The sequence below is a fragment of the Vigna unguiculata genome, chromosome 2 (genome assembly GCF_004118075.2).
Source record: "Vigna unguiculata cultivar IT97K-499-35 chromosome 2, ASM411807v1, whole genome shotgun sequence".
Lineage (NCBI taxonomy): Eukaryota > Viridiplantae > Streptophyta > Magnoliopsida > Fabales > Fabaceae > Vigna > Vigna unguiculata.
The window spans coordinates 29,033,428-29,061,183 of NC_040280.1; the positions used below are offsets into that span (position 1 = coordinate 29,033,428).

Sequence of the window (27,756 nt, forward strand, 5' to 3'; positions counted from 1 at the left end):
ATGTCAGCAACTGCAACTCTTCCTTCACTTTCCAAAGGACGGCAGTCAGAATAAAAAAACAAATATTTATTTATTTTTATCAATTTTACGAAGGAACAATATTTTTCTAAAATTAATTTCATCCAATTATATACACAACGTTAAGTAAATTCTTACACCAAAATGAATCTTTTTTATATACTTTTTTTATGTAGTCGGAATTCCATCTATTTATTGTTATAGTCCAAGTCACAGAAAAACTTATAGACTAGTAGATTTGAAACCATAAATCATCTAAATCTCCAACAACTGTTTCGGGAGCTAAAATATCCATGTGATGGTGAAGGAAATACAGAGTTTATGTGTTGTAGGATAGAACACGAAGTGATGCTTCTATCCATGCAACCTTGTTCTCATCCCATTCCTCTAAACTCCCTTTTCCAATGCTGGGTCCATACAATGTTCCACCCCTTCCAACGCAACTTGATCCATTAATTATTATCCACAAATTAAGTCTTCATTACCCTTTTCTCAATACAATCATTGGGTTAGACACCAAAATCATTTCCATATCTAAATCCCACATTAATAATTAATTTCTTCCTTTCTCTCGCCACACAAAACATAACAGTAAAGATGATTACCTGATGATCATTATAAATCAAAGTTTAGTACAGTGCCAAAAGCAAAAGTTTTTCTTAAAGCTACAAACTAGGAGAAAATGAAACATTAAAAATGGGAAAGGTAAGAGAGGTAATTAATTGAACAAACGCAACTACACATCTAACAGAAATTGATCGCAAACTATTTAATAATTTATTGCACGAGGAAGAAGAAGCTAGAAGAATGTAGCAGTGTTGGAACGCAGGTCAATTTCTTGGGTCCAAGCGGTTCGGTCCTGAATGTGCAAGTGCCAATATGTTTGAGCCACAGCGTCTGGGTCCACTGTGCCCTCATCCTCTCTACTGCTTATGCTTATTTCATCCCCAACTGAACCTGATTTTCCCCGACAATAACTACACATGCACGTCCACAACATCAGATTAATTAAACCTTATGCTATTAACTCTGTAGCATTGATTGAATGAAGAAGAATCGTTGTCGCATGTTTTAGTTAATTCATGCATAGATCGATTCACACCTATTTTTGGGGTGGAGGGTTGTTTGTTATGTTGACGCATGCATGCATAAAGATGGGGAAAGTGTAGCACTTGAATCAGAATCTATTAATTAACCGATGATGAATAACAAAACGAACCTGGGTGGGGCAACAACACCGTCGATGATTACATGTGCTATGTGCACTCCCTGAGGTTGAAATTCCCTTGCCAAGCATTGTGCTAGCGCTCTCAACGCGAACTTCCCGCAACCTGTCCCAACATTCATCAATTCAATTCAATTCATCAAAACCAGTAGTTTTGGTGGAGACAGAATAACCAAACAATAATCAATTAATGCTTGTTTATTAATTACATAGTTGGGAGTATCCAGGTATGCCATTCAGTGAAGCAGAACATCCCGTGAAAAGGATCGTGCCTTTCCCTCTCTCCACCATCCCCGTCAACACCTGATATTCATTCGTTCCAACAACCATAAATGTTAAAACCTAACGAGACTCTTCAATTTGTTGAATACTTTGCTACTTACTGTAACTAAAAAATACAGAAGAAAGGGTGAAGGAAGAGAATAATAATAGAGAACCTGTTGAGCGCAGTGGAAGGCACCGACGGCGGAAACAGCGACGGAGTTTTGAAAAGTGTCGAGATGGATGTTTCGGAAGGAAACAGGTTTGGGAGAGAGGGGTTGGTAATTAGCATTATAGACAAGAACCTCAACGAATCCGAGGGAATGTGTTGAAATTAATCAAAGAGTTGTTTGTTTCTTTTATAGTTGCAATAACTATAATATTTCGTGTGTGATTGTAATAACTGTCATCCTGACAGTTTATATAATTTGTGTATTGCTGTTGCAGTTAATAAGAAAATTTTTATCCTGTTTTTCTCTGCATATTGTGTGTGTGCGTGACCTGTAGTGTTAGACAGTTCCAACATAGTGGTATCAGAGCCAGGTTATTACGAACCTTGTTGTGAAAGAAGAGAAGGGCGCATAATTGTTAGAGTGTGCAGCCATGACCACTGCAGGTATCATACCAGGGAACTTGCCTGTGTTTGATGGGCAGGGATATGAAGATTGGTGTGTGAAAATGGAAGCGATTTTTGGCTTTCAAGAAGTTGAGGAGATTGTAAAAGAGGGCTTTCAAGAACTCCCTAAAAATGCAACGGACGATCAAACATACGCATACAAAATGAACAAGAAGTTGGACTGCAAAGCGAGAGTTCTCTTACATCAATGCGTTTCCATGAACATTTTCCAGAAAATCTCCAAGGCCACCACAGCAAAGCAGATTTGGGATGTGTTGAAACAAGCATATGGCAACGCAGGGAAAACTAAGAAGGTGCGTTTGCAATCGTTGCGAAGACAGTTTGAACTCCTTTCTATGACTGATCAAGACTCAATTGCGGAATATTTCAACAAGATCCAAACCATTGTGAATTCTATGCGTGTTTGCGATGACAATGTAACGGACATTCAACTCATAGAGAAGGTTCTCCGAACTCTAACCCCAAGGTTTGATCACATTATTGTGGCCATCGAAGAATCCAAGGATCTAGAGGCAATGTCGATTGAAGAATTACAAAACTCATTGGAAGCACACGAACACAGAGTTGTTGACAGGAAGAATAATGAGAAAGTAGTCGAACAGGCGTTACAGGCCAAAATTGGCCAAAATACCAGAGGTCGTGGTGGTTGGACTCGAAGAGGTCGATGGAGATCGAGAGGAGGCAGAAGTGGAGACAGAAATCATGATTCTACTTCCCGTTCCTCTCACATTAGCAGTGACAGGAGAGGAGGCACTCAATATAGAGGAAGAGGAAGAGATAACAAGAAGATTGTAGACAAGAGGAGAATCCAGTGCTACAATTGTGAGAAATGGGGTCACTACTCTTTTGAGTGTTGGCAAGATAATGATAACAAGAAAGGGAAGAAGACTGAAGAGGCAAATTTGGTGCAAGAGGAAGAAGGGTCTGATTCAGATCCAGTCTTGCTAATGGCAACCACAGACAATGATGAAGATTGCACATCCTGGTATCTTGATACAGGATGCTCCAATCATATGACTGGGAATCGTGACTGGTTAATTGATCTTAATCCACATGTGAAAAATAGTGTTCGGTTTGCAGACAACAGCACTATAATTGCTGAAGGGATTGGCAAGGTTGTGATTACTCGGAATGATGGGAAAACAGCGTATATGAGTGACGTGTTATATGTCCCAAACATGAAGAATAATCTTATTAGTTTAGGACAATTGCTGGAAAAGGGGTATGTGATGAACATGCAGCAAAATCATATAGATATTTATGATTCTAAGCAGAGACTGGTGATCAAGGCACCATTGTCCCGAAATAGAACGTTTAAAGTGCACCTCAATGCTACAGCAATTCAATGTTTGGCTGCCACTAATGTTGAGGAGGAGAGTTGGTTGTGGCATTATAGGTTTGGCCACCTTAATTTCAAAAGTCTGAACAAGTTAAGCAACAGTCAGATGGTGTGTGGTATGCCATCATTACGTTCTCCCACGAAACCGTGTGAGGGATGTTTAGTAGGTAAACAACCAAGGAAGAATTTTAAAACTGTTGCTCAACACCGATCACGACAACCACTTGAAGTGGTTTATTCTGATGTATGTGGGCCCTTGGATACACCTTCGTTCAGTGGTAGCAGATATTTTGTCACCTTTGTTGATGAATTCACAAGGAAGATCTGGTTATATGTGATAAGAGAAAAACGTGAAGTGTTCCAAATTTTTGTAAAATTTTGTTCACTGGTTGAAAGACAGGCAGAAAAGAAATTAAAGATCCTTAGGACAGACGGTGGAGGTGAATACAACTCCAAGGATTTTTGTGACTTTTGTACAGAAAAGGGAATAGTACATGAGATAACTGCACCCTACACACCACAACATAATGGTCTGGCAGAGAGAAGAAATAGGACCCTACTAGACATGACTAGATGCATGCTAAAAGCAAAAAAACTCCCACACTGCTACTGGGGTGAGGCAGTAAGCACCGCTGCCTATCTCTTGAACAGGTGTCCCACGAAGAAAATGAAAACTATGACACCAGAGGGAGCATGGTCTGGAATCAAGCCATCTGTCCAACACTTGAAGGTCTTTGGGTCAATCTGTTACAGGCACATTCCGGATGAAAGGAGGAAGAAATTAGATGACAAGAGTGAGTCTCTTATCTTGATTGGCTATCACCCAACAGGAGCCTACAAGTTATATGACCCAAGGAAACAACAGGTAGTGATAAGCAGGGACGTAGTTGTGGACGAGGCAGCAGCTTGGAGTTGGGAAACTGATGCAGTCCTACACATTCCTTGTGTTCTGGAAGACAAAGTGGTGACTTTAGAACCTAATACTGCTGGTGATTTTATTAGTGGTGATATTGTAGCTGATGACACTAGAAGATCCCATCGAACACGATTTCCTTCATCCAGACTTTCTGATTATGAAGTCTACAATGATTCTGAGATAGCAGATAATGGAGAAATGGCCCATTTTGCTTTTATGGCGGGTGCTGAACCATTGGATTGGAAGCAGGCTATTAACATCAAAGAATGGAGGAGTGCGATGCTTGAAGAAATTGAAGCTATCGAGAGAAACAAAACCTGGGAGCTTTCAAACTTACCTCTCAACAAACATCCTATTGATGTTAAATGGGTGTTTAAAGTTAAATTTATGCCAGATGGATCTATAGCCAAACACAAGGCTAGACTTGTTGCAAAGGGGTTCCTTCAAAGGCCTGGTATTGACTACACTGATGTGTACGCACCAGTAGCTAGAATGGAGACTGTACGCTTGGTGATTGCTATGGCTAGCCTTAACAACTGGAGAGTATGTCAACTTGACGTGAAATCAGCCTTTCTTAATGGCCCTTTGGAGGAGGAAGTCTACATCAAGCAGCCACCTGGATTTGAAATAAAGGGTCATGAATCACAAGTTTACAGGCTAAGGAAAGCATTATACGGTCTTAAGCAAGCCCCTAGAGCTTGGAACAAACTAATTGATTCTTTTCTATTCAAGGAAGGTTTTACCAAGTGCACAGTGGAATTTGGAGTCTATGTGAAGGTAACGCAACTACAAAATCTTTTACTGGTTTGCCTCTATGTAGATGATTTGGTTGTTACTGGGAATTTGGTGGCAGACATTGAAAATTTCACGAGAGACATGAAATCACAGTTTGAAATGACAGATCTAGGCACTCTGAATTATTTTCTCGGTCTTGAATTTGTACACTGTCGTGAAGGGATATTTTTGCACCAGAAGAGATACACTTGTGAGATTCTAAAAAGGTTTGGCATGGAGGATTGTAACCCTACATGCACACCAGTCATGGCAGGCTTGAAGCTGACTGAGGAGCGAGGTGCAAAACCAGTAGATGTAACTCTATTCAAGCAAATTGTGGGATCTCTTCGATTCCTATGCAACAGTAGACCGGATATCAATTATGGAGTTGGTCTTGTTAGCAGATTCATGCACAATCCGAGAGTGCCACATATGGCTGTAGCTAAACATATACTAAGGTATTTAAAGGGTACAATGGGATATGGTCTACTGTTTCCTAAAGGGGATAAAAGCACTTTAGTTAATCTGGAAGCTTTTTCTGACTCTGATTGGTGTGGAGATAAGGTTGAGAGAAAGAGCACCTATGGTTATTTGTTCAGATATGCAAATGCACCAATCTCTTGGTGCTCTAGGAAGCAAAACGTGGTGGCTTTGTCATCCTGTGAGGCTGAATATATAGCAGCTGCAGAGGCTGCTAGTCAGTGCTTGTGGTTGGAAAATTTACTGGATGAACTTAAGGTGAAGTGTGCAAGACCTGTGCAGTTGTTTGTAGATAACAAATCTGCAATATGTCTTTCCAAGAATCCAGTTTTCCATGGCAGAAGTAAACATATTGAGACCAAATTTCATTTTTTGAGAGATCAAGTCAGCAAAGGTAGAATTGAACTGGTGCATTGTGGTACTGAAGAACAGGTTGCTGATATTTTCACAAAATCTTTCAAACAGACGAGGTTTGAAAGATTGAGAGAGTTCTTGGGTGTAAGGTGTTTGGACTCTTTGATTAAGAGGGAGTGTTGAAATTAATCAAAGAGTTGTTTGTTTCTTTTATAGTTGCAATAACTATAATATTTCGTGTGTGATTGTAATAACTGTCATCCTGACAGTTTATATAATTTGTGTATTGCTGTTGCAGTTAATAAGAAAATTTTTATCCTGTTTTTCTCTGCATATTGTGTGTGTGCGTGACCTGTAGTGTTAGACAGTTCCAACAGAATGAACTCCTTCGAATGCATCCCTCACGCTTTTGGAATCGGCGCAGTCCACGCGTATCGCAAACACCTGTGCTTTCTCTTCCCTCGCTATTTCTTCCGCCACTCTCGACAATCTACCTGTAATTTGTAAATACACACACATATATATTATATATCATCACCATACACATACTATTTATACATACATACATACGCATGATATAAACGTGCCTAGGTCGCGAGCGAGAATGGCAACAGTGTAGCCATGGTGAGCGAAGTTGCGGGCGATGGAACGACCTAGCTTGGGACCCACGCCGACTATGGCAGCAATGCCTCGGGCGGAGCTAGAGCTTGCGGTGCTTCTCATCATCTTCAACCAACGTTAACTTATTAATCAGACAAGAAACGAAAGGCTTTATAGTATTGAAATATAATTTTTACTTCATTTTTGTTTTCGCTTTCTCCTTTGAGCTTTGGTGTGTCTTTATCCCGAAAAGGAACCGATGCGAGGGTTTGTCGTTTTCAACACACTCTTGTACAGTGTTATCCTGTAGGTTCTAGGTTGTAATTGGGCACGTTACGTTACATTCCTTTATTAGCATTAGCATTTTGAAGGGTGGAGAATTCCATTAGTGGAAAGAAAAGAAAACACGGTGTACTTTAAGAGCAGATATTTAATGCATATGGCCCAAACTATAATTGTGGTTGCATCTAGCTGGGAGGACAGAGAGACATGGGACCCTCTCACACATGCCTCTCTCACTCACTATATGCTTTCTTTTGTTTGGATGTATATCCATCTCAGGACTCCTATCATTCTTAAATTTAATGACTCTTGTTTGCAACAAGTTTTTATTCCACAAACATGCATATGTATACCATATCTATACACTTTTAAATTTATGATGCTAACTTTTATAAAGATCCTGCCTTTTTATAAGATTACCTTTTTTGTTTATCTCACTTTAATAAATTAGTTTTTAAATTGTAAAAAGTAATATATAGATAGAAAATTATAGAAACATGAGTCTTGTGAAAATATGAGTATGATAGTACTTTTAGGCCGTAAAAGGAATAGTTGATGTGATAGAGAAAATGTGTATAAAAGGAATAGTTAATATGATAGAGAAGACGTAAATATAGTAGAATGTGAAAGTAACCTTTGAAAGTATAGTATGTTTGTAGTTGTGGGTGGTTCGATTAGATGTTTTAGTTGTCTTGCATATACACCAAATGTTAGTGTACATGAGTATTTATAGACTCATATATTATTCTAGAAATATTAGTTAGAATTTATGTAAAATGTTCTAGATTTTTTATCTATGTAGAATGATCTAGATTTTTTACCTACGTAGAATGTTCTTGATTTTTTCCTTCTATCTTAGATTTTTCTACAATGTTATAGAATTTTCATGACATTTCAATACTTCTATCTTAAGATTTTCTATATTCTTCTAGAATTTGCATTACACTATAATACTTCTCCTTGATGCAAATTCGGTAACTTCAAGCATAATGCATAGTAGTTCAAACCTTGGTCTTGGTAACGCCTTTGTAAAAATATCTGCAATTTGATCTTTTGTTGATGCTTTGTGTTTTGTTCTACTATGATGCATCGTGTTCTTCGTTATTACAATAGTTGGCTTATTGCCACAGTTGATTGTAGTAGTTTCATTTTATTTTTCTCCCATATCTTTGAGTATCTTTCATTGCTTCAGCAGCCACGTATTCTGCTTTAGCGATTAATTATGTCACGGTTGCTTGGTTCTTTAATGCCCAAGATAAAATATATGATCCTAGTGAGAAAGTATCCTACCATACTCTTCACGTCGTCCATTGATTTTCGTCATTATGATAATTTGCAATGATGTATTATATGGTGATATTTAAGCGAGGTGATATATGATGCAAGATAACCTCCAAGTCATACAGGTAACAAAAAAATTCAATAAACATGAACTCGATTGAAAAGTTTTAAATTTTGAGAACTCAATAAAATATAAAAATTTAATAAAAAATTCAACTGAAAATTTTCAAATTTATCACGATCTAAAATATAATTAAACCTAACAAAAAATATACCAAAGTCCATAAGCGCATGTAGCATTAAAAATATAACAATATATTTGCATAGGTCGTCTAAAGATTTTGGCTTTCCTTCATGCATTCCACGATTTAATTTTATCTCTTATAAAAGTGATTTCAAGATTATCTCTTATGCAAATTTCTAAAACAAGTTTTTTCTTAAATTTTTAAAATATTATTTTTGAAATAAGATTTTAAGAACGCAAATTTTAAAGTAGGATTTTAAGAACATATTTTTGTAAAACTTAAAAAACGTATTTTGGAACGAACTTTTCAAAACAACATTTTTAGAATAAGCTTTTTTAGAATGTACATGATACCTTCTTGAGTAAACTTTTCTCAACAAAAATTTTTAGAACAAACTTTCAACAACATGTGAGATGTATTTGGGAATAAAATTTTCAAAACAAAATTTCCATAATAAACATATACATAGGAATAATTCTCGGAATGAACTTTCTAAACTAAGTTTATTTTTTTCTTCCTTATCTTAAAGAGTGCAGCGATAGAGAAAGAAAGATGTAGTCGAAGATAACAACCACACCAGCAAAGGTAATGTGGTGCAGAGAGGGTATTTTACTCTTTTTTTTTTGTTATTATGGGGTGGTGGTGGAAAAAAAATCAAATTTTTTGGAAGTATTGGGCTTCTAGCTTTCTATACTAGACCTACACAGGTTCAATGTTAAGGCTTTTATTTCCTACACCCCTCAATTTCTTCGTGCACCTTTTCAAACTTTCGAAATGACCATACAAAAACTGACTTTTTAATTACATATTTCAGAAGCTTTCCGGAAAATTTAGAAGGACATTTTTGGAACGAAATTTCTGAAACAAAATTTCCCAAAGAATTTCCAGAACGTGATTTTTTGAATAAAAATTCTGGAATATATAAAATATGTTCTGAAATAAATGTTTGGAAATGGAATTTTAAAATTTCAACACTAATAAAATACCTTTCAGAATGAGTTTCTGAATAATGATATAAGAAATGTGTTCCGCAAAAAAGAAATTCGGAATACATCAAATATGTTTCGGAAGAAACTTTTCAGAATTAATTTTCCTAATATTGTGAGGTGCATTAATAATGGTGGGGAGTGGAGGAAGCAATAGCCCAACCTTGATCCTGTCCAATTCTTAACCATTTATTTATTTCTTAGTTTTTAAATGGGACCTGGTCGTTGGGTCGCGCTATTTCGCAGTTCCTTACTATTCGATATCCATTTTACAGTTACAAGTTGTTGCCACCATTCTATGCCTTTTCTGAACCCAATCAAGGTCTGCATCCTCTTCTCCGTTCGGTATTTTGAACTCTAAACGTAAGGATGAAATCATAGGTGGAACCTTAGGGAACCGTGTCCATGGAGTGGACAACATTGCAGCATCTTGATCTGCGCCATGTTGGGGTTGGCGTGAGACCTCTGCAGCCACATGCTGCTATCTTCCATCCTTATCAGGCACTCGTCGCCGTCGCCATCGGAAACTTCATCGTCGGTGAGTACCTTGCTGTAGTGCCTCTCTCTTGTGGTGTTACTAGATTCAGGACCCGAACCTCATTCTGCTTTTAGAATTTGGAAACACCTACTGATGCGTCTCGGATTATTACTTATAAAATGTGAGAAGCAATGCAGCATTGCAAAGTACGAACCATTTCCTTGATGGAAGAATTGGTTAGCTCATTCATAACATAAAACCATGATATCCGATTTGATGCTGCATTGTTCACTACAAAGTAAAAAGCCCGTCCAAAATAAGAAAATCCTAACTAAATAGCTTTGTTAACCACCGTAACGTAATGCCTGGTAAACATTGCTTAACTTATGTTGAAGCTTTCATTTCTAAAGGAATGTATAGATGAAAGCAGCTCTCTTTGTTGATATATATAATATAATATCCGACTCATTGGTTTCACGCACCTAGCCTATTGGCCTGCCTTTTTTTTTTCTGCTGCATTATTTTCTTTTCGAATTATTTTTTGCAAATGTGTCCCTAATTAGTCTGTTTCCATGTATGCAGAGTTTGATGCATTAACAGGAAGCAAGATTTCTACTCTTGAAATTGGTGCTCCAGTTGTCCGCATGTTATACAGTCCTACAAGAGGGCATACTGTGATTGCAATTCTCCAGGTTGGACCCACCGGACTTACATTTTGTGCAAATGTGAATTTTATTTTGTAGTTTCTGGTAATACCTTTAGTATTCAAAGTGCAAGTATATGAGGAGATATTGATTGGAAATTGATGCTAGGAAATCGGTTAAGGTGGTTTGACATTTACTAAGAAGGCTACTGGAAGTACTAGCGAGGAGTGTAAATTGCATGGATTTTAGTTTTATGAAAAGGGGGAGTGGGAGACCAAATTAAGACAATGACGGAAATTGTTCCGAGGGATCTCGCGATGAATACATCTATGAGGATTTGGTCTTTAGTTGAGCTCAATGACAATGTGTGGTCAAATGTCGCCAATTTTGTTAAGTGGGATAAAATCTTGTTGTATGATAACATTATTTTCTAATGCTTCAGTTCTCAAAGGAACTTGTGAAACTTCTTCTCCCATTAAAGTATGGACAGTGGAAGGGTAAAATACTACAAATATTATACGTACGGTTAATGTGTTACAGCCTATCGAGTTGTTCTCCTAGAATCGACAAATTTCCAGAAACGTGTTTGTGTTTTGTACTTTTGGCAAGATATGTATGCAAGTCAAGTCCTCATTGGTATATTTAAGGTAATGAGGATGTTACTGAACCATTCACATGGTTAAGTTCAGTTCAGAAAAAGAAACAATTTCAGGGAAAATATTGGAAATTATATACATGTGGAATATTTAGCAATAAAATGGACATAACGGATTTATGTACATAAGATTTGGACCGCAATTTGGTTGAATTTTCTCCTTTTATCCTTCAAAACAAGAAAAAACTTGTGCTAGTTAAGAAAGTCTTGCTGTAGTAAATATTTCTTCTGATTTTAGGGAAACTGAGATGGGCATGTTGTGAGGTTTCACGTACCGGGATTGTTTGGGAAGATATTTTACTAATTCATTTTTCTATTTAATTTTACCCTGATATTTGGTTAGAGTATCATTCTCCCTTTTTTGAGTCTCTTTATGGAAATATATTTCTTATGAGCCTGGTGTTATATCTTCCTTTATAATTTTTTATTTTTTTAATATTGGTTAATGAGGAGAGATCATTTATATCAATGTAACTTATTTCAACCATTACATCATCAATAACTTTACATAAAAGGTGATTTTTGTCTGTTCAATTGTTTAATTATAATTTTATATCATATTGATTGTTTATGTCAAATTTTTTCCATAGTGAACAATAAGTCTGTTCAATTGTTTAATTATAGTTTTATGATTGTTTATGTCAATTTTTTCCATATTGAACAAGAAAAATGTAATCACATAATTCATATTTCAGAATATTTTTAAAGACCAAATAATCTTTGATCTTTATACATATGTAAAATTTATCTATATGAATGAAGTATCAAATAATTTTGAACTAAAGTAAGATTTTGTATGCATGATCTTCGTGAAAAGAACATTAAATCCAAAGGTGGGGTTTTAAGAAAACATGACCCAAATGTAAGTTATTGAATGATGCAGTAGTTGACAAAATCGACATTGGTGTAATTTGATCTCCATCCTTTAGCCCAAAAGGTGCACGCATAGATAATCCAATGTAGTGAATTTCTGTGCCAGTTGTTGGATAAATTACATTTTTCTATACTTACTCATTTCCTGGTACTTCGGAGAATTTTAGTCTCTGTTTTTTCTGAATGTAAAGTTTCGAAATCCTGTTTATATCGGTTTATGTTTTGAGTTGTAACAGCAAAGATCTTATATACTTATTACAACCGGTGATTTTCCATCTGCAGGATTGTACATTACGATCCTGTGATTTTGACTTAGAGCAAACATGTGTACTGCATTCACCAGAGAAGAAGAATGAGCAAATTTATTCTGATACAGAAGTTCATCTGGCATTAACCCCACGCCAATCTATTGTGTTTTTTGGATTCCATAGACGGATGAGTGTGACGGGTTGGATATCTGGTTTCTCACATGTGAAGTTAGATGTGTTATTGTCTCCAATTTGACTGCTAATATTAATATATTTGGTCTATATCTGTTGCATAAATGAAGTTGTTGGAACTGTTGAAGGCGGTAGAGCACCCACAAAAATCAAGACAGACCTGAAGAAGCCTATTGTGAATCTTGCTTGTCATCCTCGCCTCCCCGTTCTTGTATTTATTTCGATATATTTTTAATCACTTTTAGCATGTTCCTGCTATGCATATTTGTGCTTCAATAAAGACTTAGTTTCCAGTCTCTCTTCTAATGATACTTCAGCTCTGTCCTGTTGACTCCGTTCCTTTTCTGTCCTAGTATGTAGCTTATGCAGAAGGTTTGATTCGAGCATATAATATTCACAGCTATGCTGTTCATTACACACTTCAAAGTGAGATACTCCTGACACATTCTATTCTTGATGAGATGGTTTATATTTCTCTTGTGAGTCATATCCTTACTGTTATATTTTTTTTCTTATTCAGTTGACAGTACTATAAAGCTTAATGGTGCCGGTGCTTTTGCATTTCACCCAACTCTAGAATGGATATTTATTGGTGATCGACGTGGTACTCTATTGGCATGGGATGTATCAACTGAGAGACCTAGTATGATTGGATTGTGAGTAACTGTGGCTATGGTTGAGATTTCCCTTTTCTGTAACTTAGAGATCTTGTATCATGGAAATATTCATGTTGAGGCTTGTTTGTCTTGGGTTCTGATGGTTATATTTTTTTCATATTCAGAATTCAAGTTGGATCACAAGCAATAACATCAGTTGCTTGGCTAGCCACATTGCGGTTACTTGTAACCCTATCAAGGGATGGAAATATGCAAGTTTGGAAAACACGGGTTGTAGTTAATCCTAACACACCTCCTATGCCGGCAAGTTTTTTTGAGCCTGCTGGTTAGCTAACTTTGACTCTTTAAGCCTCTATTCTTGAATTTAACGTTGGTTTTTGACAGCTTGTTTCTCTTGTATCAATTGTCATGCAAACTTTCTAGTGGTCCCGTTCCCCATCTTGTAAAATGCTTTAGAATGTAGAAGGATAGAGAGAAAGGATCATTCCGGCAGTCATCTTGCTTCACTCTCATTCATTTTACTAAACATGGTTGGCTAATACTTTTGACATTCGATGCAGCAATTGAAGCACTTGATATCCCTCGCATCCTTTCTCAACAGGGTGGAGAAGCTGTGTATCCCTTACCACGAATTAAAGCTTTAGAATTTCATCCAAGATCTAATTTGGCAGCACTCGTATTTGCAGTTACGTGAAACCTTCCATTATTTTATACCTTCGCCCATGAATATTAGATTTATGAATTTGTTGTTTATTTTAATAGAACGTAACAAGTGGAGAAACTTCGAAAAATAAGACCACATACAGTAGAGAAAGGAGAAAGAAACTTTATTCAGTTTTGCAAATTGCACGGGGATCATCAGGTGATTGATTTTTGTTTAGCTAGAATCTAAAGATCCTTTAGTATTCGAGTTAACAACTGCCAATTTGTGCTTCTAATTTGCATTCATAACATTGATATTGGTCTCGGATAGTGATATGTAGTGACCAACCAAGACTATATGCTTTCCCCATACAACAAGATTCACAAAAGTCAAAACAATTTTATTTATTAAGTGTATATAATAACGTTGGAAAACAAGTATGTGCACCTTTGAACTAGGATTTCCTAGAGTCCCTTTTAAATACTGAATAATTCTAAAGTCAGCTTTGTAAATGTTCCTCATCTCTGGTTAGTGCATAAATTAACTTACTCGCCATATTTGCATAATAATTGCTGTTTTAATGATGAAGCTCTTTAATGAGATATATGCTAAAGATAGAGATGCTATGCAGCATCTATTTTAAAAGAAAAATTATCAGCCATGGGTTCATCTGGAGTGTTAGCAGACCATCAGCTGCAAGCTCAATTACAGGAGCATCATTTGAAAGGGTGAGTTCAAATCTACAATTCAGAAGAGGAAAATATAACTAGTATTTTATGGAAAAACTGGTGGTTAGAAACCACTGTATATTATGCAGTTCTGATTCAAGATCTCCCTACTTTTTGTGGTTTTAGATTTTAGTCTTCAAACTTGACTCGGTACTATTATCTTAAATTTTGAATTATGAAATTACACTCAATATTTATAATTGCATATTAAGTAGTAGCAGAGAGAAAATGACAGAGGAAAAATCTTAGTATTTTCAAAAATTAATTAACTGATTACAACAGGTAAGAGATCAACTATATGTAGATGTACAAAACCGGACAAATAACTGAGATAACAGTAGTTATAGAGTGCATTTGTTACGAATGTGACAAACCCTAATAAATAACTATGAGGTAACAGTAGTTATACAAATATCTGTTTACAGAGTAAACTTTGCTCTAATAGTAATACCCCCAAGTGAATGGAACAAGCTGGAGTCAACCACTCCTGTGTTGGTCTTAAGAGCTACAAACCGAGTTGGAGTTAGATCCTAGATCAAAATATCGGCACATTAATAAGAACGAAGGATATGCACAATTTGTTGTAGTTGTTTGTTAATTACTCTTTTGCGAACAAAAAGGAGATCCAATTGCATGTGGTTAGTGTGACCATGAAGAATAAGATTATGAGCAAGAAAGCCACATTGCTCATAGTGTCATAGACTCACTGACCTTTTTGTGATCAATGATTACCCTCAGAAGACACATTTGTATGACATGGGTGCTAATTTGTCAAGGCCTAAGGTAAGATTATGAAGAAAGTTGGTGGTACTAATGACACGGGGAGGAAGCATATAAAGATATGAATGGGGGAAGAGGACAAAATATTCCAGAGACAGTCTATAGAGAGCCAAAGTCATGAAAAAGGTACTTTGATTCTCCAATTCCTTCTTGGTCTCAGTCGGGATAGAAGTAGCTGGTGCCAGGAGATCATTGAATTCATGGAGTGCTGCATGATCTCGCCCAATATTAGGCAACCACAGGGCGATGAAAGCATTGTGGGGCTAAAAGAGTCATTAGGTCTTTATATGTGCACATAGTTGTGCTACACTCCAAACCAATTCACAAATTTCATGTGGAAGAAATACAGGCTCTTATACCAAGTTACATGAGATAAAATAGAGGTTTATTGAGCATAAAACTGTATAAGAATACACTACAGAAGCATGATATATAGGCTTAATTCATTCATTAGACATGATTAGAGTATATTTTATTTCCTTGAATGAGATATTCATACCAAAATATTCTTATTTGATTCTCAACTGTCATCTTTGACCCGAAACACTTACAGTGAATGAAAGAACGATTTGAGGGTAAGGAATAAAAGAACAAGTATTGTTACTAAGGACAGCTTATGTTAAGCTTTAGCAGCTTTCAGCCAAGTGGGATGCATGACCTTTTGGTAGGTTTAGGTTCCATGAGTGAGTAATAAAGTAGATGGAGACAGGGTTTTATTACACCTTGTTTACCTCAAATTTTTCATAATGGAAATTTGTAGGGAGGGAGACAAATGTGACAAGGAGGTTGAGGATGAAGGGAGGATGAAGTGTTGAAATAACGATATGTATAGAAAGAGAGCAAATCGAGGAGAGGAGGGAGATTGGTTGGGAAAGAGATTTGAATAGCGAAATCAAAGCTTTTTAAAGATGACATCGTTAGATATATAGACTCTACCGTCTAAGTATAGATATTTTGAAAATGCTTTCATACTATTGTTATTATGAGATCGAGATGATTCTATGGTGTCAGTTTTTTCCTGCTACAATTCTAATTGTCATAGATAATCTATTGCATGATAATTCACTGTGTTTAAACTTATTTTGAGGAAACATTTTCTGAGATTAGTCTTAAATGAAGCAATTTGAAGTTTATAATTGTTCAAATTGCTTTGGTACTCATTACTTTTGACTCTTTTATTCTATAGTTTGTTATCCAGTACCTGTAATTATTTCCACTTTATAGTTATCTTATGCCCTTGTTGATTGTCTACTCTCTTCCTTGCAGCCACAGTCATCTTACAATATTAGACATTGCAAGGAAGGCTTTTCTTTACAGTGTATACTTCTTTCTTGTATTTTCTTTTACTTAAAGGGATGAATGATGCAATGAAATACATGTGACTGTATTGTTTGACCACCAATTTGGATGGATCAAATTTCCTTACAGCCCCGTGTTTAATTTCCTTAGAATAGTTTATATAATCTTCTTGCTCCTGACCTATATTTTGTACTTCTACATTTTTCTTATAGCATTTTATGGAAGGCAATACAAAAATTGCACCAATATCTCGCTTGCCTCTCATCACTGTTATAGATACCAAGCATCATTTGAAGGACATTCCAGTTGTACAGGCAAGATTCCTTTAACATTTGACTTTGAGATTGATTTGTTTTCCTAGTACATTGTTATTCAATCATCTGATACCATTTATGCATTACCAGCCATTTCACTTGGAGCTAAATTTCTTCAATAAAGAGAATCCAGTTCTTCACTATCCTGTCAGGGCTTTTTATGTGGATGGATCTAATCTTATGGCATATAATATATTATCTGGATCTGACAGTATCTACAAGAAGTTTTACAATTCGGTAATGTAGAGACTAGAAAGAGTAGTAAGTTAAACAAATATCATATTGTCTTTTTTCTATAGAATTTATCATTTGTAAAATATTGACGAAATGATATTTCTTATTATTGATTGATCAGAATTGCATTAGTTATATTGGTAGAGTTTCTAGGAAAGATCCTAATCAAATTGAGTACAAAATATAAGGATAAGATAAAGAGTAAAATAAGGGATCATTAGAGATTATGTTTGAATAATTTCATCTTCAAATTAACTACCTAAATCTTTTATAACCTTGTATGATATTTAAAATAGCACATAAGTGAACACTCTCTTGGTGCATAAACATCGAACATGACCAACTTGCTTATAAAGAATTCAAAACTAGGTCCAAGCAGTCCTTTTGTTAGAATGTTTGCCGCTTGCTGTGAAGTAGAAAGAAATGGCTTGCAAATTTGGTTGGGTCCAGGAAACCATTTTTCCTCTAGAAGATTGTTTTATGTTGTATGATCACTTTCACATGGAACATACACTAGCTTGTTAACAAATCAGGCAAACCATATATACCAAGCCTTAGATAATTCTTTCATTTTTTTTTTTTAGATTTCTAAAGACCAAATCTTTTTTTATTAAGACGAGTTTTTGGAACACACTGTTATTGGTTAAAATTTTACTGAAAGTTTCAACATGGGAGATGTTCATTAAATAATATGTGAGTGTGAGAGTACACAATTTTGTGATTTCCAATAAATTTCAATCAACAGGAGTGTGTTAGAGAGTGTTTCTAACATTTTCTTTGATTAAAATGGGATTGAACACTTAGGAGATGCATTAATGTGTAGCTTTCCCTTCAAATCCCCACTTAGTAAGGCACATCTAGTTGTCGTAATGATCAATCAAAATTGGTAGCTAATGACAAAAGAACTTTAACAATAAGTCAAATTTTACATGTTTTCTCCCTTATGGCTATCATCTTCTCCAAGACAGCTTCCTTCCATTCAAGATCTCTTAGAGAAACTTGTATATACCTTTAGGAATTTGTGTTTTTTGTCAACTTTTTATATAAAAGCCTTAAAGGAAGGTTACAAGTTTTCAAGTGACTAAATTTTAAATAGGATATTTTGTTCATGATCTTATACCCTTTCTATTGGCAATATGTTAGGGAGCCCATATTAACTAATGATAAGCCCAAAATAGTGTATATAATGGGAGGAATCCTCATTTTACTAGCTGATTTTGTGGGATTGGTTAGGCTTAAACCAAATTATAAAATGATATAGACCAATTGGATTCTTTGCAATTAGTCATTATTGGATCATCCTAACAGGGTGAGTTGGAAAGTTCATATCAATTAGTGATATGATCAAAGTACTGTATAAGCAAAATACAATCCTATTATGACTTGCACAAAGACAATATGTGGAGAATAGATAAGAACAATATGTCATGCAGTCAGTAATTCCAACATCTACGATCCATGGGTTTTAGAATGGTATGTTGTACTAAGAAAACCAGTACAAATGTTTTGCACTAAGAGACATTTTAATTGAAAAGAACTTGTACAAGTGCTTTAATTGTTCCTTAGTGAAAGGAAGGAACTTTCCCTTCTACTCCATGTTTTCTCCATTTGAGACTTAAAATGACCCTTCTCCTTTCAGCAGTTTGATTATAATCTGTGAAATACAACTGAAGAAAAGAGCATTGACCACTAATGATGATGCAACTTTATCGCCTACAGAATTCATGGAAGACATGGTGGGAGAACATAGGAACAGAACAGAAGCTCTGATACCATGCAATTTAGAAGAAAATGACGTGTGTAGTATTGATTGATCAGAATTACATGAGTTATGGAGGAAACTGGCTTGGAGAGATCTTGACCTCTCTCATTAGAAATTAAACATAAGGATCAGATAAGGAGAAAAATTAGGAAGAATAAGAAGAGATAGGATTTGAATAATCAAATATTGATTGTAACTACCTAAATGTTCAAAAAGTCTTATTCGAAATTTTGAAATAAAAGCACATGCAGCTGTTTGACCATTGATAGGTTATAACTATTTATATTTTACAAGTGAAAACAATATTCAACCTTCTAATGTTCAACAACTTTGTATAGATTCCTCGGAGTGTGGAGTATCAAGCAAAATACTTGATTTACAGTAAAAAACAACACCTATTTCTTGCGGTTTATGAATTTACTGGTACTACAAAAGAAGTTGTACTTTACCGGGAAAATACTGATGCGGTGACATCAAACAGTAAAAGCACCACAGTCAAAGGTATTATTTATATGCATAGAATACGTTTTATTTTCTCTTCCCGAGTTTGGCCATGCATTGTTGCTATAAGTAATTCTAGTAATTGTCTACAGGTTGTGATGCGGCATTTATTGGTCAGAATGAAAATCAGTTTGCTATTCTCGATGAGGACAAGACAGGGCTGGCAGTATTTACACTACCAGGAGGAGCCTCACAAGAAACAAAGCAAAATGATAAACTTTTTGAAGAAAATCAACCTGCAGAAACTAACGATGGTTCAATTCGCGGCCCAGTGCCATTTATGTTTGAAACTGAAGTTGATCGTATCTATTCAACTCCTTTAGGTGCTTGAATACATACATATTTACTTGGTCACTGTTTGTTTTTGCGTACATTTGTAGTGATGGGGTCCATTGATACTGCAGTAAATCAAATCAATCTTACTTAAAATAAATTACTTCCTATAGAGTGCAATTCTCACAAAAACCTTTTTGTATTAAAATTTGTATCATATTCATCATGCACATAAAGTTTCACATTGAAGAACTTTCGCACTCCATGAAGAATTCTTGAATATATTTGTAAACCATACTTTTCAAATAAATGGATACATCTACCATTCCCAGTAACTTTTTTCTAATTTAACTTCTCTGATATTTACCTTCCAAGTTTTAGATAACATTTACTCATATTCAATGATTGGATTGATCAATATAATTTTGTAGAAAAACTCATTAAGTTTAAATAATATCAAGTCCTAATTAAATTGGCGACATTTGATCCTTTCTCTTACATCCCAACACATCTTTTTGCACCCTTGCCATTATTTTACTAGCAGTATAAAGTACTGATTTCTTTTTTCTGGTCCCAGATTCAACTTTGATGTTTGCTTCTCATGGGAGCCAAATTGGACTAGTAAAGCTCATACAAGGGTACCGCCTTTCCACTTCATCTTCCAAAGGGCATTATATATCAACCAAGGGTGAGGGCAAAAAGTCGATCATGTTGAAAAGAAATGAGATTGTACTTCAGGTATCATTCAATAGCGTGCTTATTTAATTATGACTAGAAGTAGTGGTGGTGCACACCTTGTCTGTGCAATTAAGGACGTGAAAAAACCCAGGGATGAGTGAATAAAAAAAATCGAACTCAAATGGAAGTGTGGTTATTTGAATTCCTTCTTTTTTTCGAAAAATAAAATGAACCATAAATTTTAAAGAGTAATTAAATAATAGAATACATGATTCAGTCTAAAGAGAGAAGAAAAAACTGGAAAAGAAAATAATAAACTGAAAATAAGTTGTGTATTGATAATGAGAAGAGTAATAGAAAGTGATGACATTCAAACCTTTATATAGGCTTGTAAACTGGTGATAAACTCAAGTTGTGTATTAGGAGACAGAAGAGAGATTCACAGTAAGGAGGGAGAATTGGAGCCTAACTAAGTAGTGGTGTAGGGTGTTCGCAAGTTGACAACCACCATACGTTGAGTATCATTGGTGTACAACGGTTTAACCTGTTCCAAATGTCACATAAGCGTGAATATTTATTTCAGTGATGAACGAGTAGTAGACTTGAGATTACTTTATAAATGAGAAAGTATGATGGCCTAAGCCCGTTACATCTATCATTATTGAATGACTTTATTATGGTTCTTCTTGGTAAGGAAAACATGTTTTTTTTTCAAAATGGGCAGGTTTACTGGCAAGAGACTCTCAGGGGACACGTTGCAGGAATTTTAACAACACATAGAGTACTTATTGTTTCGACAGCACTTGACATACTTGCAGGCACTTCGACAAATTTTGACAAAGGGCTTCCTTCGATATCCTTAGATTATTTTTTTCTATTAATGTCAAGGAACCATTTATTCTAATTAATCCACTTGATTGATCAGGTAGCAAATATGGGAGATGGGGAGATGAACATAAATTGTACTCTCGCTTTTACTTATAACCCCACACCTCCTCAACCAAAATGACCATAAATTTCATATTTTAGTTGGATATTTTTTTATATTAAAGCCTTAACTGATGCCTACTTTAGATCAATCTTATGGATAGGGCCTGCCTTTCTTTTTTCTACTGCCACTGCAATTAGTATACTCGGCTGGGATGGAAAAGTGAGGACTATCTTGTCAACTAGTATGCCTTGTGCAGGTAATTATCTGACTGCATGCTTGGATATCACAATATCTTAGCCATCTGTTTTGTGTGTTCTATTTTGGAAACTAATTTTTTACTTGAGATATGAGGAAGAGATGAATATTTAACCTAGTATTTACATGAATGGAGGAATCTTGATATCATAGTTTCAGGAAATGAAATGGAAATTAATTACAGAGAAACAGATTTGTACAAACAAAAAAACAGAAACAGGAAAGTTTAAGGATTAAATAATACATGCTTTAACACTCCTCCTTATGTTGGTAAGTGGACATACTCCTCAAATTGGTGAATGGAAATGGACATGTATCATTCATATCTCGTAAGTGCACTGTGCCAAGTTCCTTAGTGGATTCTGCCAAATGATACCCAGATGGAAATATAATGTTGTTATAAGCCCGATGTCCAGTTTCTCCATATTGAATTATCAATCCATCTCTATAGGTTTTGTTCTACCATGCCGAACTAGATTACACTATGTGAAATGCTATTCAAATTGTTTTACACTATTTATTTAGTTTACTTCTTGTTCAACAATAGTATTGTAGCTCTTTACTTTTGACATCTGTAGACTCGAACAAAACTGTTGGTTATTTGGAGTGCTGTATGTAAACACCTCTTGTATAATTGTTTCGGTTGGGTTGAATGTAATTTCGGAGTAGTAATTTTCTCTCAACTATTCTCTAAAATCTAACAAATGCTAATGGCATATTTGTCGACACAGATAAGTGCCACAGGGACCTCATACTTTAAGATAAAAAATGATTTTCATCCACAACAACTCATAAACCCCGTGGGATATGACCCAAAATTCTTCATTGAAACTTTATCTTGTTACTACATTTTACTTCTAGCACTTCCAAGAACATATATATCCTGAAGTGGCTCTTTTTATCTGGAGTCATCGTCTGCATCTTACGACAAATATATATTGATTAATTAACTCTGACCTTACATTTACATAAGATAATCTGTCTATCATAATTAGAGGAAATTAAATGGAAGCTAACTACAGGGAAACGAATCTGTACAAGTAACAACAGAAACAGGGAAATTAAAAGACTAATTAACTTGTGCTCTTAGATTTCTTTTTTGTGTATTATTCTACTGATCTGTTTTTATAAATTCCTTATGCAGTCTTGGTTGGTGCTTTGAATGATCGATTGTTGCTTGCTAGTCCTACAGAAATAAATCCCAAACAGAGGAGGGGATTTGAGGTCAAAAGCTGTCTTGTTGGTCTTCTTGAGCCTCTTCTTATTGGATTTGCCACGATGCAACAAAGTTTTGAGCAGAAGCTTGACCTATCAGAAATACTGTACCAAATAACATCAAGGTGTCTTTTTCTACTCATTGCTATCAGAAAATTCTATCTTCTTTCTATATAGGGTAGAATGTTTTAGACTTTTAACATTTCTTTATTTATGTTAAAGCTTTGTAACAACTGACATGGTGTCTTTGTAAATTCTTATTTCAATGAAGGTTTGACAGCTTGCGCATAACACCTAGGTCTCTGGACATCCTTGCTAGAGGTTCTCCAGTTTGTGGAGACTTAGCTGTGTCATTATCTCAATCAGGTCCACAGTTCACCCAAGTAAGTGCTAAAATTCTCTGTCCTGGCTTTTAGTTTTGATCTATTTGATCTTCTAAGGATGTTTAGTTTTAACATCAGGTGATGCGGGGTGTCTATGCTGTGAAAGCTCTTCGTTTTTCCACTGCTTTGTCTGTTCTAAAAGACGAATTCCTGCGATCAAGAGATTACCCACAATGTCCCCCTACATCTCATTTATTTCACAGGTTCAGACAGTTGGGTTATTCCTGTATCAGGTTAGTAATGGTTACCACAAAACTTCATTGAACTTATGATGCTGCCTTTGCGTCTAATGGAACTGCTGAAATATGATGATTGTGTATTTCATCATTATTGATTTTCTTTAATTATATCTTGTTATATTGGTAAGGTTTTTCTGTCTTATCCCAGCCAATAGCTAAGCTATTATGTACCTAAAATTCTATATTATATGTGAAACTGTAGATTTTTTTGTTAACTTTTTTAGTGGATGTTTCAATTGCTTGACTATACTGTATAGATATGATTTGCAACAGAAGCAGGGGGTATTTGGGGTTCGCTTTGACACCAAACTAATTCTACTCCCACCCGATTGATCCATTTTAGGGTAAAGTAGTACCTCTAATAACAACTCCATGTCCGATCTGGGGATCAATCCCAATCCTTGGTTAAGGAACCCAAGTGCAAAACCACTTGTGCCAACAACTTTTGGTCATTGTGATGTCTTTTGATACGTGTTGTTTACCAAACTAGAGAGAAAAGGCTTGATTATTGAACTTTTTTGTGGTTGTTGTATATCATTAATAACATACACTTGGCATTCTTCAGATAAACTTCTTCGCAAGAACTTATAAAAGGATAAAATGAAATAAGTTTCTTCAATAAGTCAAAACCAACTTATGCAAATTTATTTTCTATAGAAGTTCACTTATTAACTTCTCCATAAAATATGGTGCATAAATTGATTTTAGTGTGTGGGTGTGAGACTCAATTCATGCTGTCCTTTTCTTTTAAGTACTTATAGATAAGTTTATGTAACAAGGTCTTATTCTTGTGTGGTTTAATTACTTGTTTTAACCCTGTACACTAAACAATGTTTTTGTTTAGTTCTTACGGCTAAACTCAGTAGCTTCTAGGTGTACAAATAAAAATCTGTATCAACTTATAATTCCATCAACCTTCTCTTATATAACTCTGAAATCGGGGATTTTTTACCCAAATCTCATCAAGGTAAATATAAAAGGACAAGTAACTTTTTCTAAATTTAAAAATGAGATATGATAATCCTAATTGGTGGTCCACCTTACTATTCTACTTATCTCATGCTATTGATGAGCTGGCGTATGGATGATTATAATTAAGTTGTTCGAGTAGTGTGATTTAAGAGTTTGTTCACTTCTGTAATTTAAGATCACTTGCAGATTCGGTCAGTTTGATAGTGCAAAAGAAACTTTTGAAGTTACATCAGATTACGAAAGCATGCTTGATCTATTTATATGCCACCTTAATCCTAGTGCCATGAGGCGTCTTGCTCAGAAGTTGGAAGAAGAAGCTCTTGACTCAGAATTGAGGAGATATACTGAAAGGATTTTACGGATTCGATCTAGTGGATGGACTCAGGGCATATTTGCCAACTTTGCGGCAGAAAGTATGGTTCCTAAAGGACCTGAATGGGGTGGTGGAAACTGGGAAATCAAAACCCCTACTAATGAAAAGGATATACCTCAGTGGGAGCTTGCTGCAGAGGTGACGCCATATATGAAGAATGATGATGGTGCTATTCCATCCATTATTGTAGATCATATAGGTGTGTATTTAGGCTCAATTAAAGGAAGAGGCAATGTTGTTGAGGTAAGGGAAGATACCTTGGTTAAAGACTTCATCCCTGCATGCAACGATTTTAAAGCAAATGGTCTTGAAGTATCTTCACTTAAACCCACATCTAATCAAGGGATTGGTAATGCAAAAGGTGTTCCATTAATGGGTCAGGAAAGGCTTACTCAACGGCGTGCCAATTCCTCAACTGATGAACAGACTAAAGCAGAAGAAGAATTTAAGAAATCCATGTATGGAGCTGCTGCTTCTGACAGCAGCAGTGATGAGGAAGGAGTATCAAAAACCAAAAAGATACGTGTTAGAATACGAGACAAGCCAGTTACCTCTTTTGTGGATGTGGATAAGCTTAAAGAAGCCACTAGTAAATTTAAACTAAGTGAAGGGTTAACTCCTACGAGGAGTAGGTCCTTTACTAGTGTATCCCAAGATCTTGGCCTATCTCAGCCACCTGCAGCTACTGGAGTGGCTGCTCATACTGTTTCAACTCCAGGTGACCTGTTTAGTATAAATGCCTTTACTCAACCAGAATCAATTTCACAGCCAACTCCTGGGGTTGCGAGTGGGGGAACTAAAGTAGGACCTATTCCAGAAGACTTCTTTGAGAACACAATTCCATCTCTTAAGGTTGCTGCTTCACTGGCTCCTGCTGGCAGTTATCTCTCTAAATTTACTGCAGGAGCTCAAAGTGGCAAAGCAACTCAAAACCAGGTTAAAGCTTCTGAATCTGAAGTTAGTCTTCAAGGTGATGTTTCTACTCAAGCTGTTCAACTACCTATGTCTCCTATCGAGTCTGTAGGACTTCCGGATGGTGGTATACCACAATCCTCAGATCAGGCTGCAGTCACGCCCCCATCACAATTTCAGGCACCAGTTTCTAGCCAACCTCTTGATCTTAGTATATTTGGAGCACCAAATACTTCTGATTCTGGAAAGCCTCCACAAACTGGTTCTCCACCATCCTCTGTAAGACCGGGACAGGTATAAATACGTATGTGCATGCATATTCATTTACACATAGGATGAGTAATGCTTTCTAAACATAGTATTAAAGATAAGGAAATACATAAGCAGAAAGGCTCATTTTATGGTTTTTCCTTTAATCATTTTGTATATGATATAAATAAAGAAGAAATTAATGGGCTTGCAGGAAAAAATTTCTGATTAAACTGGTGTGCTTATTATCAGTGATTACTTCTGATAATGTCCCAACCAAGCAGTCAACTTTACTGAACCTAGTGAATCACATATAACTAAGGTGTATTTTAGGAAGAATGGCAAGGAAAGCAGGAAATTAGAAGGATGTGGAGATAATGAAAGAATGACATAAGAGGGGACTAGTTTGGGAGAGCGTATTGTAACAACTGCACAGATTGCAGGTGGGGAATGACCTGATTCTGTTAGTGAATTAGAATACAGAAAAGGGAGATGGTTGAGGATTGGGAAGGGCGGAAGCTGAGCCCTTGAAGAGTCTAAGCACCTCTGTCATTTTCCTTATGTTTGAGTCTTTATCTTTGATATTTAATTTTATACAAGTTCTTATGTGGCACTGTTACCAACAGCTGAAGGACCTTATGGAGATATCTTCAGTAAAAACTGTGTTCTAGTTTCTGTTTCCTATTTTGTAGTTTGTATTATTTTTCAGTTCCCAGTCTTACGTCTCGTATGACAGGTTCCCCGAGAAGCTGCTGCTTCTGTGTGTTTCAAGACTGGACTTGCTCACCTTGAGCTAAATCATCTTTCAGATGCTTTGTCTTGCTTTGATGAAGCTTTTCTTGCATTAGCTAAAGAACAATCTCGTGGAAGTGATATAAAAGCTCAAGCAACAATATGTGCTCAATACAAGATAACAGTCACTCTTCTTCGGGTACTACTACTATGCTTCTATTGCTAATAATAGCATGGATAGAATGGTCTCTGACCAATAAGTAAATTAGGTTGTTGAACTTCTATTTCTCTTGGACATAATATAGTCTTGTCGTAAAACTGTAGTTACAGATTTTCCATACACTGAATATTTGTTGTGTAGCTAAGTAATCAGTGACAATTCTATTGAAACTGTATTTATTGTTGTAATGAAAGTCTTTAATTATTTATTAATTTAAATCTGTCTTCACGACTGCAGGAAATTGTTCGTTTGCAAAAAGTTCATGGTCCAAGTGCTATTAGCGCAAAAGATGAAATGGCTAGACTTTCACGCCATCTTGGCTCATTGCCTTTGCTCGCAAAGCACAGAATAAATTGCATTCGAACTGCCATAAAACGAAATATAGAGGTGCAAAATTATGCATATTCCAAGCAAATGTTAGAACTACTATTATCTAAAGCACCTCCAAGTAAGCAGGAGGAATTTAGAAGCCTCATTGACCTGTGTGTTCAGAGGGGTTTGGCTAACAAGTCGATTGATCCATTGGAAGATCCATCACAATTCTGTGCTGCCACATTAAGCAGGCTGTCGACCATTGGATATGATGTGTGTGATCTCTGTGGATCTAAATTTTCAGCTGTGACTGCACCAGGATGCATCATATGTGGAATGGGCATCATCAAGAGATCAGATGCAGTCGCAGGACCAGTTCCTTCTCCTTTTGGTTGAGTCACTAAAATTTATTTGCTTGTACTATGTGTTTCCTTGGGATGCTGTTGTACAGAGAGAAGCAACTCCATTATAATTTCTTCATTTTTAGCATACAGCTTTTCAGTTTTCCATTTGTCTTTTCAATTTCCATCAAGGGGACGCTTTCTATGCAATTGCAGAATGTTGATTTGCAATAATTTTGTTCAATATATATTGTCCATTTATGAAGATAGGAACATATTTCCTTCAGAGAATAAACGACTTAAGA

General features: G+C 35.8%; 2 protein-coding genes across 2 annotated transcripts; one reads left to right on the plus strand and one right to left on the minus strand.

The window, feature by feature from the left end:
• Window positions 1-435: 435 nt before the first annotated feature.
• LOC114172034 (estradiol 17-beta-dehydrogenase 1-like) lies at window positions 436-6,730 on the minus strand. Its single transcript, XM_028056771.1, has 6 exons — window positions 6,592-6,730; window positions 6,385-6,498; window positions 1,681-1,829; window positions 1,453-1,546; window positions 1,238-1,349; window positions 436-995 (listed from the first exon to the last, which is right to left on the minus strand). Exons 1-6 carry the CDS (start codon window positions 6,728-6,730, stop codon window positions 818-820), a joined length of 786 nt encoding a protein of 261 aa, XP_027912572.1. The 3' UTR covers window positions 436-817.
• Window positions 6,731-13,873: 7,143 nt separating this feature from the next.
• Window positions 13,874-27,617, plus strand: LOC114166215 (the record flags this gene model as incomplete). The annotated part of the gene is made up of 16 exons (XM_028050913.1): window positions 13,874-13,967; window positions 14,380-14,476; window positions 16,523-16,574; window positions 16,768-16,869; window positions 16,960-17,106; window positions 19,204-19,366; window positions 19,459-19,689; window positions 20,217-20,377; window positions 21,042-21,170; window positions 21,387-21,504; window positions 22,648-22,843; window positions 22,990-23,101; window positions 23,180-23,334; window positions 24,499-25,891; window positions 26,583-26,777; window positions 27,036-27,617. Coding segments are annotated over 16 exons (3,816 nt in total), but the record flags the coding sequence as incomplete, so codon positions are not given.
• Window positions 27,618-27,756: the final 139 nt, after the last annotated feature.